General features: G+C 38.8%; 1 protein-coding gene across 1 annotated transcript in view; it reads left to right on the forward strand.

Moving 5' to 3' along the window:
• Positions 1–11,048, forward strand: part of LOC146003001 (homeobox protein MSX-2-like) — an 84,558-nt gene extending 73,510 nt beyond the window's left edge. The window contains exon 2 of the mRNA XM_083141161.1: positions 10,251–11,048. Coding sequence (XP_082997287.1) covers positions 10,251–10,699 — 449 coding nt within the window. The 3' untranslated portion in view covers positions 10,700–11,048. The remainder of the gene's footprint in view (positions 1–10,250) is intronic.
• The last annotated feature ends 2,973 nt before the right edge of the window (positions 11,049–14,021 follow it).

The following is a 14,021-nucleotide window of genomic DNA, read 5'->3' on the forward strand; positions in this document are numbered from 1 at the left end:
ACTCTTGCCCCCGCTTCTGTTTAACGCTACGCATTGTTAGCGTCTTTGCAGGAAGAGGTTAGGTACAAATCTATAGTCGGTTTCTGAATAGCAATGAGTAGATAGAGAACACAGGCAAGTGATGTGCCGTAGACTATAAGATGACGTCTACATGCGTTGTCTACACGTAATCTACGCGTAGATTACATTGGGTTGTAGTTTACATAGACTACGTAGACAATCTAAAGTGCATTAAAATTAATTTTCAAGGGTTTCATGAAAGGAAAGTGACATTTTCAACTATATTGGTTCCTAACGAAATGAAAAGAATCCTACTTACAACAAATTGTCTCTTCTCTTGCATCATCAACTATGGAAGAAGATAAATAGTATGCAAAAAAGAACAACAGATGGCAGTCGTGAGGCAAAATTAGTCTTTTTTCCATAAAACACTAGAATATTTCCTATATTAGGTTTCTTCCTAGGTGAGAAATTGTTCGAATTTGGAAGAAAGACTATTTAAAGTTCTCCTCGCACATCAGCAACTGACACGCAGTATAATTTTATTTTACTTCCATGGCGCCCTTTGCTAAGTTATCACCTTTTGCCGTGTTGTTTACATAGATTACGTAATCTACGTGTATAAGATAGTCTACGTGTAAAATGTAGACTATCGTTGTTTACGCATAGACACACATCATTGCCCGTAGCTAGTTATTTTGGCGCTCTAGGTAGGCTTGTGCCCCCCCCCCCCCCCCGCATTACCAAACACAGACATTCTATTTTTTTTGTTATCGGCTTTTGTACATGGTGAAGTTAAGGCTTCAATTAATGCCATCTCTTACACTTAACCATTTGCCTACAGCTAACACATAACGTATAAAGGAAAGATTTTTTAAAATACAGTAAAACTTCATTAAGCCGGAAATCGCTTAATCCGGACAGGTAAAAAAAAAGAGGAAAACAGAATGCAAGGTTCTAAATGTGGCTAGAAGTCAACTTCATCATAATACGGGTATCGCGTATGTACGTACTGAATTGTATCTACAGTATTGCTTTACATTTTACTGTACTGTATAGCAGTAGCGAAGCGTAGTCTTACGAAGGAGGCAAGCAATGTTTCAGTACAACAAAACATGTAGTACAACGACATGCCGAGGGGAAAGATTCAAGGTTTATAGCCTCATTTACCCAGTCGCTGGATTTGTCAAAATATCGTAATAAAGTGACTGTACTAAAAATAAACCATATGATCCGCAAACGTCACATTTACTTTTTAAAAAAAATCAGGTAACGTTATTCATATGATATTAAACGTTTTGCATATGCGAACTTTCCGCATACGACTAAAGGGAGACGGAATTTCTTACTTACTTATTAGTACCTTTATTTGTTCATTATTATTTAATATGGTCAAACGGTGACCAAACCGATTTAGATAAAAAAAAATGGGAATCATTTGTTTATTTTACGCTGCATGATGTAATTTAGTATTTTTGGGCACCCTAAAAATCGCATTGGAGTAACTTAAACACTAAATAAAAAGTTAAACACAAACAATAAAAAAATCATTTCAAAGCAAAGAAACACATGCATAGACGATGTACTCACCACAATAAATTTCAAACTCTTGCTGTTGGTCGACCCCCTTCCACGATTTTCATTTTAACACTTATCTCTCTCGAGCTAAACGAAGCAATTTTCAATTGCTCAATAATACACCCGCACTTCACATCAACCGTTCCTAAATACGCGTTCATTCCGATAAATTCACAGCACAAAACACGAAGCAACAAACACTCACACTATCCCACGCGCTTTCCACAACTGCAAATGCAAGCATCCACACAAGATCAATTTGAAAATCTCTGAAACAACAGAAAGTGATACCAACCTATTTCCTTAATTTTATCCGTCACAAAGGAAAGATATATCAGTTTGGAGATAAAAATTACGCAGAGGAATCAGAATCATTTCAGCAGAACGAGTATGTACATTAATATTTAAGTAATAAAGTGTCATTCAATGGCGTGCCCGGGGCGAAGGGGGGGGATGGTAGACATAACCCCCTTTTGGCCCAGTATATCTAAGAAAAAACGTCAAAGGAAGGAAAAGATGACAAAATGGGGACCGTAAAAAGACCCTGGGAACACCACTTGCGTCATAATAATAGAACTTAAAACATATTCGGGCCTCCCCGATGGCGCAGTGGTAGTCTCGTCGCCTTGTAATCAAGGGGTTCCGGGTTCGATACCCGGTGGAGGCACAAGTGTTTCAGATCCCATTTTAAACTGTAGGTCCAGTCCCGATTAGCCTTACTGTGCATAAAGTGAACTTAAAACAACAAATCAATCAATCAATCATTAAAACATATTCTTGTGCTCATAATATGCAGAATGTATACGATTTACTTCTATGCCATGTACAAATATCAGTAGATAGTTCTTTCTCAGATAGCTTTATTTTCACCCCAAGTTTTATTCAAGAGCAGTCAATTTATTGATTGTAAAATTTGTGAAAGAGCTCACTTGAATTACTGCGTAAATAATTTGGCAGTTGCAAACACTGGTAGCGGTCAACACTTCTGGCGTAATTTGAGCTGGACCGATCAGGAAGCAGGGTGCAGGACCAAGGTCCGTCCAATCTTCCCTCCCTCCCTGAGAAAACTCTTCACGAGGGTGCAGAAATTCCACTGCCCCAACTCCCAATGTCAACTTTTTTTACGCGTTTTACATTTCGCGAAATCTAAAATAATTTGTAATATAATATGATATATATGGAATTTAGAACAGTGATAATAACTTCTTTTAGTTATTTTATGACTAACAATTATTATTATATTTGCGATCTTGTTTACGTGTTCATGAAGACAAATATTCGTTACTAGTTTTTGCGGGCAACGTACCCATAGATGAATCCTTCTGCTTTCGGTTGAACTCGGCTATTTTCGGGAATCACGCAAGCTCGGAAAGTACAGCTTTTTGTAGAAGCTTTGTGGACGGGTTCCACCTGAATTTCACGCTTCGCCATGTGACTCCTTCGGAGGCCTTATTTTCCCGCAGAACGGCTGCAAGCATTGAGGCTGGTGCTTGCTACAGAGCTGCTGGGGGAGTTGGCGGCCGAATTTTTTCGCGAAATCGAGTGCGATGGAAACTAAATACTGTTAGAACATTAAGTACATTAAATGATATTCGAATTATGCAAGCAGGGCTTGCATTGCTTGTACTATATCTTCGCCTCTGCTGTATAGTGTATTTAGGCCTATGCCCTTTAAATATACCATAACAAACGTGTTTTATTGCTATATAAGGAATTTTAATGTACTTTCTACTGTTCTTAAGGTTATTTCAGTTAATCCGGACTTTCGTTAAACCGGTCAACTTTTCCCCCCATTAGTCCGGATTAACGAGGTTTTACTGTATAAATTATTTTTTTTTAAGTACAAGGAAAAATATATCGTTTATAAACGCAAACACAGACTCATGCTCACCATTTCACACACATAAACAAAAAGGCAACGCAGTTTATATTACACCCACATTCTCGTTCTTATACACACGCGAGTACATGCAAATCCATAAATTTACGTTCAAACATAGTCCAAAACTGTCTAAATTAATCATAATTCACCTGATATGTTACATATGATCATTTTTGTTCCTGTGCCTTACTTTCTCCTCTCTCTGCACCTGCTACTTAGTTTGGGAAGTCAAATTTTTAATTTTCATTATTTAATAGATGTGATTCTAAGAGTTTTTTGAATGTCATAATTTGTGATATTTACCTATACAATCCTACACATTTTTAAATGAGGATACAAAGAAAAGCAATTTTAAAAATAATATAGATTCTTAGTTCTGCACTTCTGATTTGTTATAAAAAAGAGTTTAGCATATTTAAGAATGTACAGGGCGTCCGGAGTGGAATGCCCTAATTTGAAATTTTCGTAATGAACATATGAGACGATTTTGTTTTGCATGCCAAGTGGTAGATGGTAGCATAACTATGAAAATTGGAAATAGTTACACGAAAGGAAGCTGGTGGTGTTGTTTTGTATTGCAGGTGGTGAAATAATTCGAAGTAATAATTTGTCTTTAAATCTCAAGTTAGCAACCAATATTGCAGGGGAATGTCAAGGACACGGTGTATTCAACCAAAGTGACAACTATGGAACAGGTTCGTGAAAGGATTAAAGTTGCCAATGGAAGTCACACCACACATGCTACAGGCAACCTGGGGGGAAATCGAATATAGGGTGGACATCCTCTGTGCGACTCGTGGGCCGCATGTAGAAATGTACTAAATGCAGTAATTACTGTCTTGCACAGAAACTTTATGACTATGTATATTCATTTATTTTTTAATTCATTTGGATACATCAAATGCGTGTGGCGTTTCAATACGGACACCCTGTATATCCCGTTATGGCAGAAAGTCGGCGAATGGCAACAATTTCATTAAAAAAAGAAAAACAGAAACAGCGGCGCAGAATAGCCAGGATTTTATTTTTCTGATATTTATTTTTGAGAAAAAGGTTTGAATGGCACCGTAGGCTTCAGCTCCCCTAGCCAACCCCTCGCTGTTCTGGTCGCCATTTTCCTCCACTACAGCTATCAGCAACTAACAATTTATGCACAGTGCAATAGAAGAAAATTTCATAATTGATGACAGTGGCGAAGATTAAGGGGGCGTGGGGGTAGTGCCCTCCCACTTTTTGGCCCCACACTATGGACTTTTGTAAAAAGAGAAAGCAAACTATCCCCTCTAGTGTTGGCACCCAATCACAGCTACTGATTGAACGGAAGAAATAGACACTTGTGACGGAAATAGGCGAAAACACGCACTAGAAACCTCGCGGATTCTTTTCTGAAATGGACGGAAACAGTTTTTATAAATAAAAGATACTTTCTTGACCAGAAAATAAATAAATTCGACCAAATTTTAAGCCTAGTAATCAGAAAAGCACACACAGATGATGATACGACGGTAGTGTTCGTTACCACCACCAGGTGTATAACGGTCAAATATTGAGTGACAAGTAATTAATCTAATTGCCCGTTAGTAGGAATTAATTGCAATTGGTAATATTAATATCCGTCGCGAATACAGGTGTCTACCGAACTGTCTTAGCCAGCACTAGCTTGCTCAACCACCGTTTTTCGCCCGAATTCGGATTTACATGCATTCTTATGGGAATAGCAAGAAAAATGCAACTTCTTAACCAATGGACCGAATTGGATGAGATTTTAACCAGCGGAAGAACACATCATGAAAGTACTGATTCCAAGATTTGAGCCTAATCAGAACAGAACTGCGGGAGTTATGAATTATTAAAGATTCATCGCTGGATTGAAAGGGAGAAGCTACCCTACCGAGTTGTTCCTGCTTTTCGTGACTGAATACAAAAGAGGAAGAGTTAGCCTAATCTCTGCGCGAGGGGCTGCTGCCAGGGGTTAAGGACCTGAGTGAGCATTGGCCAGGATAGGAGGACAACGGTCAAAGCACCAGAAACAATAAACAAGCACCTGATCATAGAGGGTACAGCGTCACTACGTTCAAATCCGGAATAAAAGGAATAGCGAGAGACAGTTTGCCACAGTTTTGCCTACAATCGCCACCAGAGTGTGAGCTACGCGCGACCGAGCTGCGAGTTGCAAGCAGACTCGTGGTCTGGATTTGTTTTCCTCGAGTGAGTGTTTCAGAGCCATGGAGTAGAGCAAAGTAGAACCAGGGGGTCCTCCTCCCCTTGCCGTCAACGCATCCGTGCACATACGTGTGGTTATGTGAGAATAACGCCAGACAAGTCCACCCGTGTCAATCGTCCGAAACAACGTCCAAAGTAGTGAAAGTTAATAACATTTGATATCCATGTGAAACCGCGAATGGCTCATCGCGTATGTTCGTCTCATCGCCCAAGTCACGTATCTGTACTTACGAGTGACCGCGAAGAACTGACCTATTATTGCGCAAGTTGTCGTATGGAGTCGACAGTGGGCGTGTACCGTCCTGGACGTCCCTGCGAAGTGAACGAGTGAATCCAGGATCCGATGAGGTCAGATGGAGCTGCCGACTGATCCACTTTCGCCAACCAGGATAACCGTGAAGTGCAACACTGGAGTGCAGATGTCTTCCAGAACTGTAGGACCACTTTCACCCAACCCAGGTCAGAGGGAATGCAGCGAAGGTAAGATCCAACCATGTGCGTGTGTGAGAAAGATGACGACTATCTACCGCGAATCTGCGTAAATCAAATCATTGCTTAACTTAAATCAGTGCTATGTCAACCCTAGACATCTGTTTTCCAACGGAAAAAATGTTAAAGATGAGAGTTTATGTTAACAGCAAACAATAGTTCGTTGAATATATTTATACCTTCAGAAAAGATAGAAGGGGTTCGCACAAGGAACAATTATTCACTTTATACTTAAAATCCTAAAAGATAAATTGTAAAAGGCAATGTAGCCAAGACATAGCAAGAGTATGGTCAAAGTAGTAAATAATCTAACTTTGTATTTGTCATATTGTCGCAATATGCCATAGAATGAGAGAATGAATGTGAGATCGAGTGAAAGAGGGCAAGATGTAATGTGTATTTATCTGTGCTTTAATATATGTGTATATTCAGAAACACCGTAGTATTATGTAACGTCATTTCAGGTATTTAAAATCATATCCTCCTAGGTTTATTCTTGGTAACTCCGACTGTTAGGCACTTATCCTGACCGTATTATATTTCATGTAATGTTTAATTCGCCCAGCAGGTGAGGCGAGCGATTCTTCGTTGTTGCGTTGCTAAGCTCAGTTCAGTTGAGTTAGTTGAGTTAATTAGTTATTTATTAAATTAGCAGCCCGTGACAGGTGTCTCTAGAATAAGGGTCACCAGAAGTTGTTAAAAATTTCGTGGTTTTTCTGTATTTATCATATTTTGAATACATAGAAAATTGTACAATGTGCTAATATAGTTTCTGTTTCTTCGAAATTCAAAGACCACTGTGTGAATTCAACTTATTGTATTGAAAGGAATGGCTCTTATTTCTGGATTGAGGTTTAAATAGTAAATCATCACTATTATAAATAACTGGAGAGTATTATTTTTATTCTTCAATGTAGTCTATATCCATGTTTTCCTGATCCTGCATTGGTTCTCCTAAAGGGGGTGGGGGGAGTCCCTCCCACAATACATATAAATTGAGTGATTCGTTGACTTGGTGTTTTAAAAAGTCCAGTTTATGCACAGTAAGGCTAATCAGGACGACCTACAGTTTAAAGTGGGATCCGAACCACTATGTGCCTCCACCAGGTAGCACAGTAATTTATGTTAATCATTATAAGAGCTTTTCTGGAATATGATGACTTCAGACTGAAGTAGTGTTTTTTGAAGAGGTAACTATTTTGGGAGAAAATATGCCTAGTGTGTCCCATCTATCCCCTCGAGAAAACCCTGAGGTCGTCTATGGCCAAAATGAGAAGAAAAACGAAGTAAAGTAACATAAATGCATACAACAATAAAAATGCATTACGATACTAACATACTACACACTATGCCCATGAGAGTATAGTGAGGAGAAGGGAGGTCGAATCGGTCGAATTGGACGAACTTGAAGAGGTACGGGTCATTCTGTCGAGCTCATAAATAAGAAAAGGAAACTTCAAATTAGGAAAGCATATTTTTATATTATGCAATTTTCATGCTTTGCAGAAGCAATGCTGTCTGGCTGACTTTGATATACTTTTATGCACATGTAGCTACGAGTGGTGAAAATTGGAGCATTCATAGTGTAGTCACGGGTACTTCTGGGTTGTAACAGTCCCATTGGCAGCTAATGGTAGCACTACAACCCAGAAGTGTCCGTGACTGTACATGTAATTTTTTGTGCTGTAAAATAATTTCTTGTCTAACACGATTATCTGTGAATACTGTTAACCTATGGCACCGTGCTGGTGGTCTAGCTTATCCACCAGATCTCAATCTTATCGAGGAAGCTTGGATTGCTTTTGGGAGAAATCGAGCTCGGAGGAAATAGCTAACAGGAACGATTCACAAGCTTCGAAGAGCACTGTTGGAGAATTGGTTTCTCTATTGCATGAACTGCTCTGTAATTTTGTTCTGAGTTTGCAAAACGTTTGTCAATCTTGCATGTCAGTTATAGAACATATAACCCATATTGAATATGTCAGGTACTCAGCATCATGGTCTGATGAGTGGTAACTATATGACGCTTTGTATTATTCAGTGCCACGACTAAGGCTACATCTGTACATTCAATCCATGAGGATATTAGTCCGTATCTACGTTCGTTGAAACTTTGGCATTTAAGTGTATTCATAAATACGTTAAAACCTTTCCCAGAAGAAGATAGGTAGATATTTCTAAACATTGGGGACGACAGTTACCCTACCCGACCACACTTATCACTTGTCATCAGGGCATTGTTTTCAACCCATGTTCAAAAGTCAAATATCTTGGAAACCATTAATTGCATCGAGCCGGGACTTGGACTGTCAGTATGGTATCCATGCTCTCTACTACAACCCTTGGCAGTGGCGGCGATTGGGTTCCAAAACCGAAGGGAAGGCAAGGTGCCAAAACTGGGGTGGGGGGGTCAAAGACAGTATATTTCCCTTTGTATATAAGGTTTAGCATAGTATAGTGCGATGGCGAAAGAGGCGAAAGGGGGGGGCAACTGGCCCCTCGCCCCTCCTAATCGCCGCCACTGACCCTTGGACTTATTCGCATGGGGTATCATCAAATCCAAGATTTAAAAACGCAAGGCCAATAACCAAATTGAAATGCGTAATCTTATAAAGGCAACATCAAACCTCATCGGGTTATCACTGAACGAGAAAGTGTGTCTTGACATTGGTGGTATTAGTATAGGTGTAAATTACACAATATACGTTTTCTAAAAGTATAACCTGTACAGATATTTATTTAAATACATTTTTGTTTTTCTTACTAGTTCAGGAAGGCTATGACTTGACGTAGAAAACTGAAATAGAGCTGAATTTTTTAGCGTCACTTTCGAAAATGTGCAGAGTAACATACCCAAAGTTAACATCCATTAGTGGAACCAAACCGCCGCCATCTTGAAAAATGAAGGCAAAACTATTTTCTACACTTACTTCCTAAATCCATGTGTGGGAATTTGTCATAAGGAGAAAGGGATTGTTAAATTTTACGCAAATTCGACCGTCCATATTTTTTTTGTAGGAGGAATCTGACACCACGCAGCTGTTGTACGGAGACATTGTGCATATACTGCTTGTACTCAAGCAGTCATGTAAATAATAGTTGCTTAACGTTGCTATACTGTAATAACACGAAGACAAGCTACAGTTTATTAATGGTTAGTAATGATAATGGGTATTTGGAATCAGTATCACTATTATAAATATCATTATTCTAGTCATCTGAAACCGTACTTGAAACAATTAAAAAGGACTTGTAGAATAAGTAAAGAAACGCGAAAACCTTTTTGCAATACATTAACTAGAACATGGATCCGATAGAACTGGAAACTGAGACTTGCATCTCCAAGCAGTGAAAAAAGCACTTCCTGTGCTTGCAACAACGTGACATAGTAACTATCTGAAATTGCCTACCTTACTTACAGAATGTGGTGTCTGAACTAGCATGTGATCTTGCTACTGAGCAAGTACTAATGAGACTTTTGACAATCACTGGTGGCCATCAAAGAGGAAGTACTTTTTCTGATATTCAAAGGTGTTCGTGGGTCTTAACAATGCCCACATGTTCTCACAATGAAACATTGTGTTATTCGGTGTAATGATTAAGGCTAAGTCTGTATGTTCAGTGAACAACACAAAGAAGCTGAGAGAGACTATGAAAATTTCCATTTTCGCCTCCATCTAAAATTTGTTGAACACCATGGTCAAAAGTTCATTTGAGGCGTTGCGGATACGAAGGGCGAAATCAACAAACGCACATTGTGAGGGAAATGCTTTTCAAGTTGTCAGGCACAGTGCAAACTCCACAAAAACTTGGTAAAAGTTGATCGGAATGTTTCATACGTGATTTCCAAAATTTTTGTGGAGTTTGCACTGTGCCTGACAACTTGAAATGCATTTCCCTCACAATGTGCGTTTGTTTATTTCGCCTTTTGTATCCGCAACGCCTCATTTCTACTGCAATTCTTTTGGGGGTTTTGTATATTATTTATTTATCTTTCGTAGACTATGCTTAGTTTAGTCAACTTAGATGCCTGAACTTCCGAATTCAATGTCTAATGTTACCTGGCGTCTCTTTCCAGAACAGAACGAGCCTCCTAGACTTCCCGGGCCCGTGCGATGCACCCTGAGAAAACACAAGCCCAATCGGAAGCCACGGACGCCGTTCACGACGCAGCAGCTTCTGGCGCTGGAGAAGAAGTTCCGGGAGAAGCAGTACCTCTCCATCGCAGAGAGGGCGGAATTCTCCTCGTCCCTCCACCTCACGGAGACGCAGGTCAAGATTTGGTTCCAGAACAGAAGGGCCAAGGCCAAGAGGCTCCAGGAGGCAGAGCTGGAGAAGCTGAGGCTAAGTGCGCGCCCGCTGCTGCCCCCTTCTTTCGGACTGTTCCCCGGAATGTCCCCTTTCTTCGCCGCCAACGGGGGGTCACTGGTACGACCTCCCATGTCCCCCCTCGTGTCGACCTGCAGTGGACTGTACACAACCGGTAGTCATCTTAGTGCATCTATCGCAAATTCTCTGCATCACTGAACGAAAAGGATCCATTGCTAACGCCAATTAAGTTCTGATAAGTTACGTAAACCACAATAATCCTGCCACACTGGAAACTGGAGCACACAGAGAATACACAGTATACTGAATATCCTTGCCTGAGTTTCTGTTCGCAATATTTAACTTACCATTCGGGAGGCGATTTCTTCTTTATAAGTTCACTGTGCAAGCAACTTTGAAGTGAGCAGATGCATCACAGAGCGAGCATGTTACGTCTTGTGTTAGAGTTGACTGAATTTAATTCCGGAATAGACATGAAGAGAGGTATTAAAGAATTCTGGTAGAATGAAATAAAATCTTGGAAGATGAAATACCAGGAGCAAAATATAGAAGAGGAGGGGGTGTGCAAATAAAAAAAAGAGTTCGTGAGAGAGAAAATATATTTTAATATTATCCTGTGGTTCATATTACTAAGAAACATGATATTACAGGCATTATAGCGGTATGTAAGTACATGTTTGATTCGAGGTCTCCCCGATGGCACAGTGGTAGCGTCACCGCCTTGTAATCAAGGGGTCCCGGCTTCGATACCCGGTGGAGGTACATAGTGGTTCGGATCCCACTTTGAACTGTAGGTCCAGTCCCGATTAGCCTTACTGTGCATAAAGTGGACTTAAAATAACTGGTTAGAAATCAACTTTCAGTCGGCTAATCCGGGCTGAACCTACAGTTTAGAGTCGGATCAGAATGCACAGAAATATGACTCTTGAGGGAATCAATTAATGACCAATTGATTATAAGGATATCAAGATAATTAATACAGTAATAAGGGTGGCTAGGTCGAAACAATATATGTAAGAGAAGAAAATATATGGATTGTTCCTTAACCTATTTTATCCTCATCATATTTTCATCTTACTGTCCAGCAGTCTGTCGAAATGATCATATACGTGGATCGTACAGGGTACATGTGGAAGTACATGCCCGTTTTTTTTCCGCTTGAGCAAAGATTGACATGTTCAGTAACATGCTCCGGATGCAAATATGTATTTGGTGAGAAAGTAAGCGGGAACCCATATTTCGAACAAGCAGTAGATGTCGAACTCGGATCATTTGCATGACACTGCCTTACCGCTGTATCATTATGCCGCATCAATTAAGATATCCTACGTAACTGTCCCATATACTATATCTGGGACTTCACGTGTGTACACATATCGAAGTGTATAGTCACCGCCCAAAAAAAATTGGACACCTATATTCATTTTCCGGAATGTCTGGAGTAAGAGAACGCGAACGCGTCCTAGGCGCATGTTGCGGCTGTGTGCCTCGTCTAATGAACGAAAACAAGTCTCTGCGCAAGGAGTGACGCGAGATGGCTCCACCAATGGACACGTAAGAGGAACGGAATTGCGTGGAGTAGGAGAAAGCGACTGGAGTTACCAGCCTTCCCATAAGTGTCTACTGCTTCGCTCTGGCCAATAGATTTCCTTCGCTCCTCTGACGCTATGCGAGGCATTGCTCCACAGTTAGCTCGGATAGGGTATAGATGTCCCATTTTTATTGCTTGTGACAGTACTTCCTCTACGTCAGTTTTAACAGCAACGCAAGATATTCACAAGGTGAAAGAAGTAGATGACGTAATAAAGTATCCCAAAGTGCATGGATACACTCTTCTGTCTTTTAAGGAGTATCCATGAAAAAAAATTGTATCTACAGATGAATCAATGTTGATAAAAATACATTTTGCAACATTCCTGTTGAGGAATAATTAAAATATTTTTAATAGAAATATAACTTACTTTCTGCGTTCTCCAGTTTCCGTGCAGTGACAACACCTCCTCAATCTTGAAGAAGCTGAAAGATTTGGCTATCATCAGTATGCATATTGGTTACTTTGGTTTCAAATTTACTGTGCACTTATAATGTTTGGTTAAATTCACAATAACACCACATGAAAGATATGTTGAACCACAAAATGAATAACATGTGGATGCCAGTAAGCATTGCAAATTTGTAGAAATCATTTATAATTTGAGAATTTTAGCCTTGTAAATTTTAATTTCTTTAGGAAATATAACTGATTAAATTCACAGATTACATCTCAGCCTAAAATATGTGTCATAATTGTTCATAAAACAGATACAATTGTAGTTTCATTATTGTTTTCACTGTAAGCATGCAAAACTTTTGGTTTTAAGTGAAATGTTAGTTTTAAAAAAGACAGTGTAAGTAAGATACATTTGACATGGAGAATCTAAATATGTTTAAAATATTTCTGAAGTACTTTGTACTTCAAAGAACTACATGTTTACTTCTTTAAAAAAATCACAACATAAAATTTTAATTAACCATTTCAAAATGTGAACAAGAAACAGTTTATATTATAGCATATTTGTTTTCCAGAACAGAATACCAAATATACTTCATTTGTTCTAACATTTTGAAATAACTTTTTATGTCTTTCTGGGATTAGTGTGTCCAATACTGATTCATGTGTAGTAAGGAATCATACGAAGGTTTATTAGAAAGTGTAAAGACAATAATGGCATTGGATTTATAAATCAAGTTGCACAAAAAGTGAAAACTATTAATGTAACATACTTTGTGGTAGAAAAGCATTTTTAAAACATACAATATCGAGTGCCAAATTTATTGGACGCAGTTTGTGAATGTCCAAAAAATAAGATATTATTGTTCATGCTTTTCTGATGCTCAGAATGAGAGGTGGGTGTTTCAGATGTGCAGTGCTCATGCAAAAGTTTATTTCATCACAAAGTGTATTTTCTAAATGTTATATGTTTAACTTAAAGTCAACAATTTCAATAATGAACTTTCCGTTTGCTACTTTTTTCGAAAATTAAGACACGATTCTAAGTTTATGTCCGACTTCACATTCAATTTGAAAATATCGCAAAAGAAAATAACTTGTTCCTGCAATATGTTTTTGTTGTACACTACAGTGAAGTGTAATGTGCATCTTGTTTATATATTCAGTGTATTCCCGTATGCAAAAACAAGCATATCAAGTCATCAAGCAAAAATTCTGTATGAGTTGACACGAACACATGGAAATATATAATGATAAAGTATGTATCACTATCACACTTAATACGTTAGTTGTGTATCCTTTCAATTGTGCCATATACTGCTATATTCTTCAATTGCGGGTAATCCTTTTTAATAATTAAGCTCCTCGTGAAGTACTTATGATTGCAAATGAATTTTACATTCCACACACGAGAGATATTTACAAATACAGTAGTACGAAGTTTTGAAGTGGCAGGATTATATAAATATAAATTTCTTCAGGTTGGTAACATTCTAAAACAAAAATTGCTTTTTCATCTGAATCGTAAAT

Source organism: Lepisma saccharinum, chromosome 19 (genome assembly GCF_977018435.1).
Source record: "Lepisma saccharinum chromosome 19, izLepSacc3.1, whole genome shotgun sequence".
Classification (NCBI taxonomy): Eukaryota; Metazoa; Arthropoda; class Insecta; order Zygentoma; family Lepismatidae; genus Lepisma; species Lepisma saccharinum.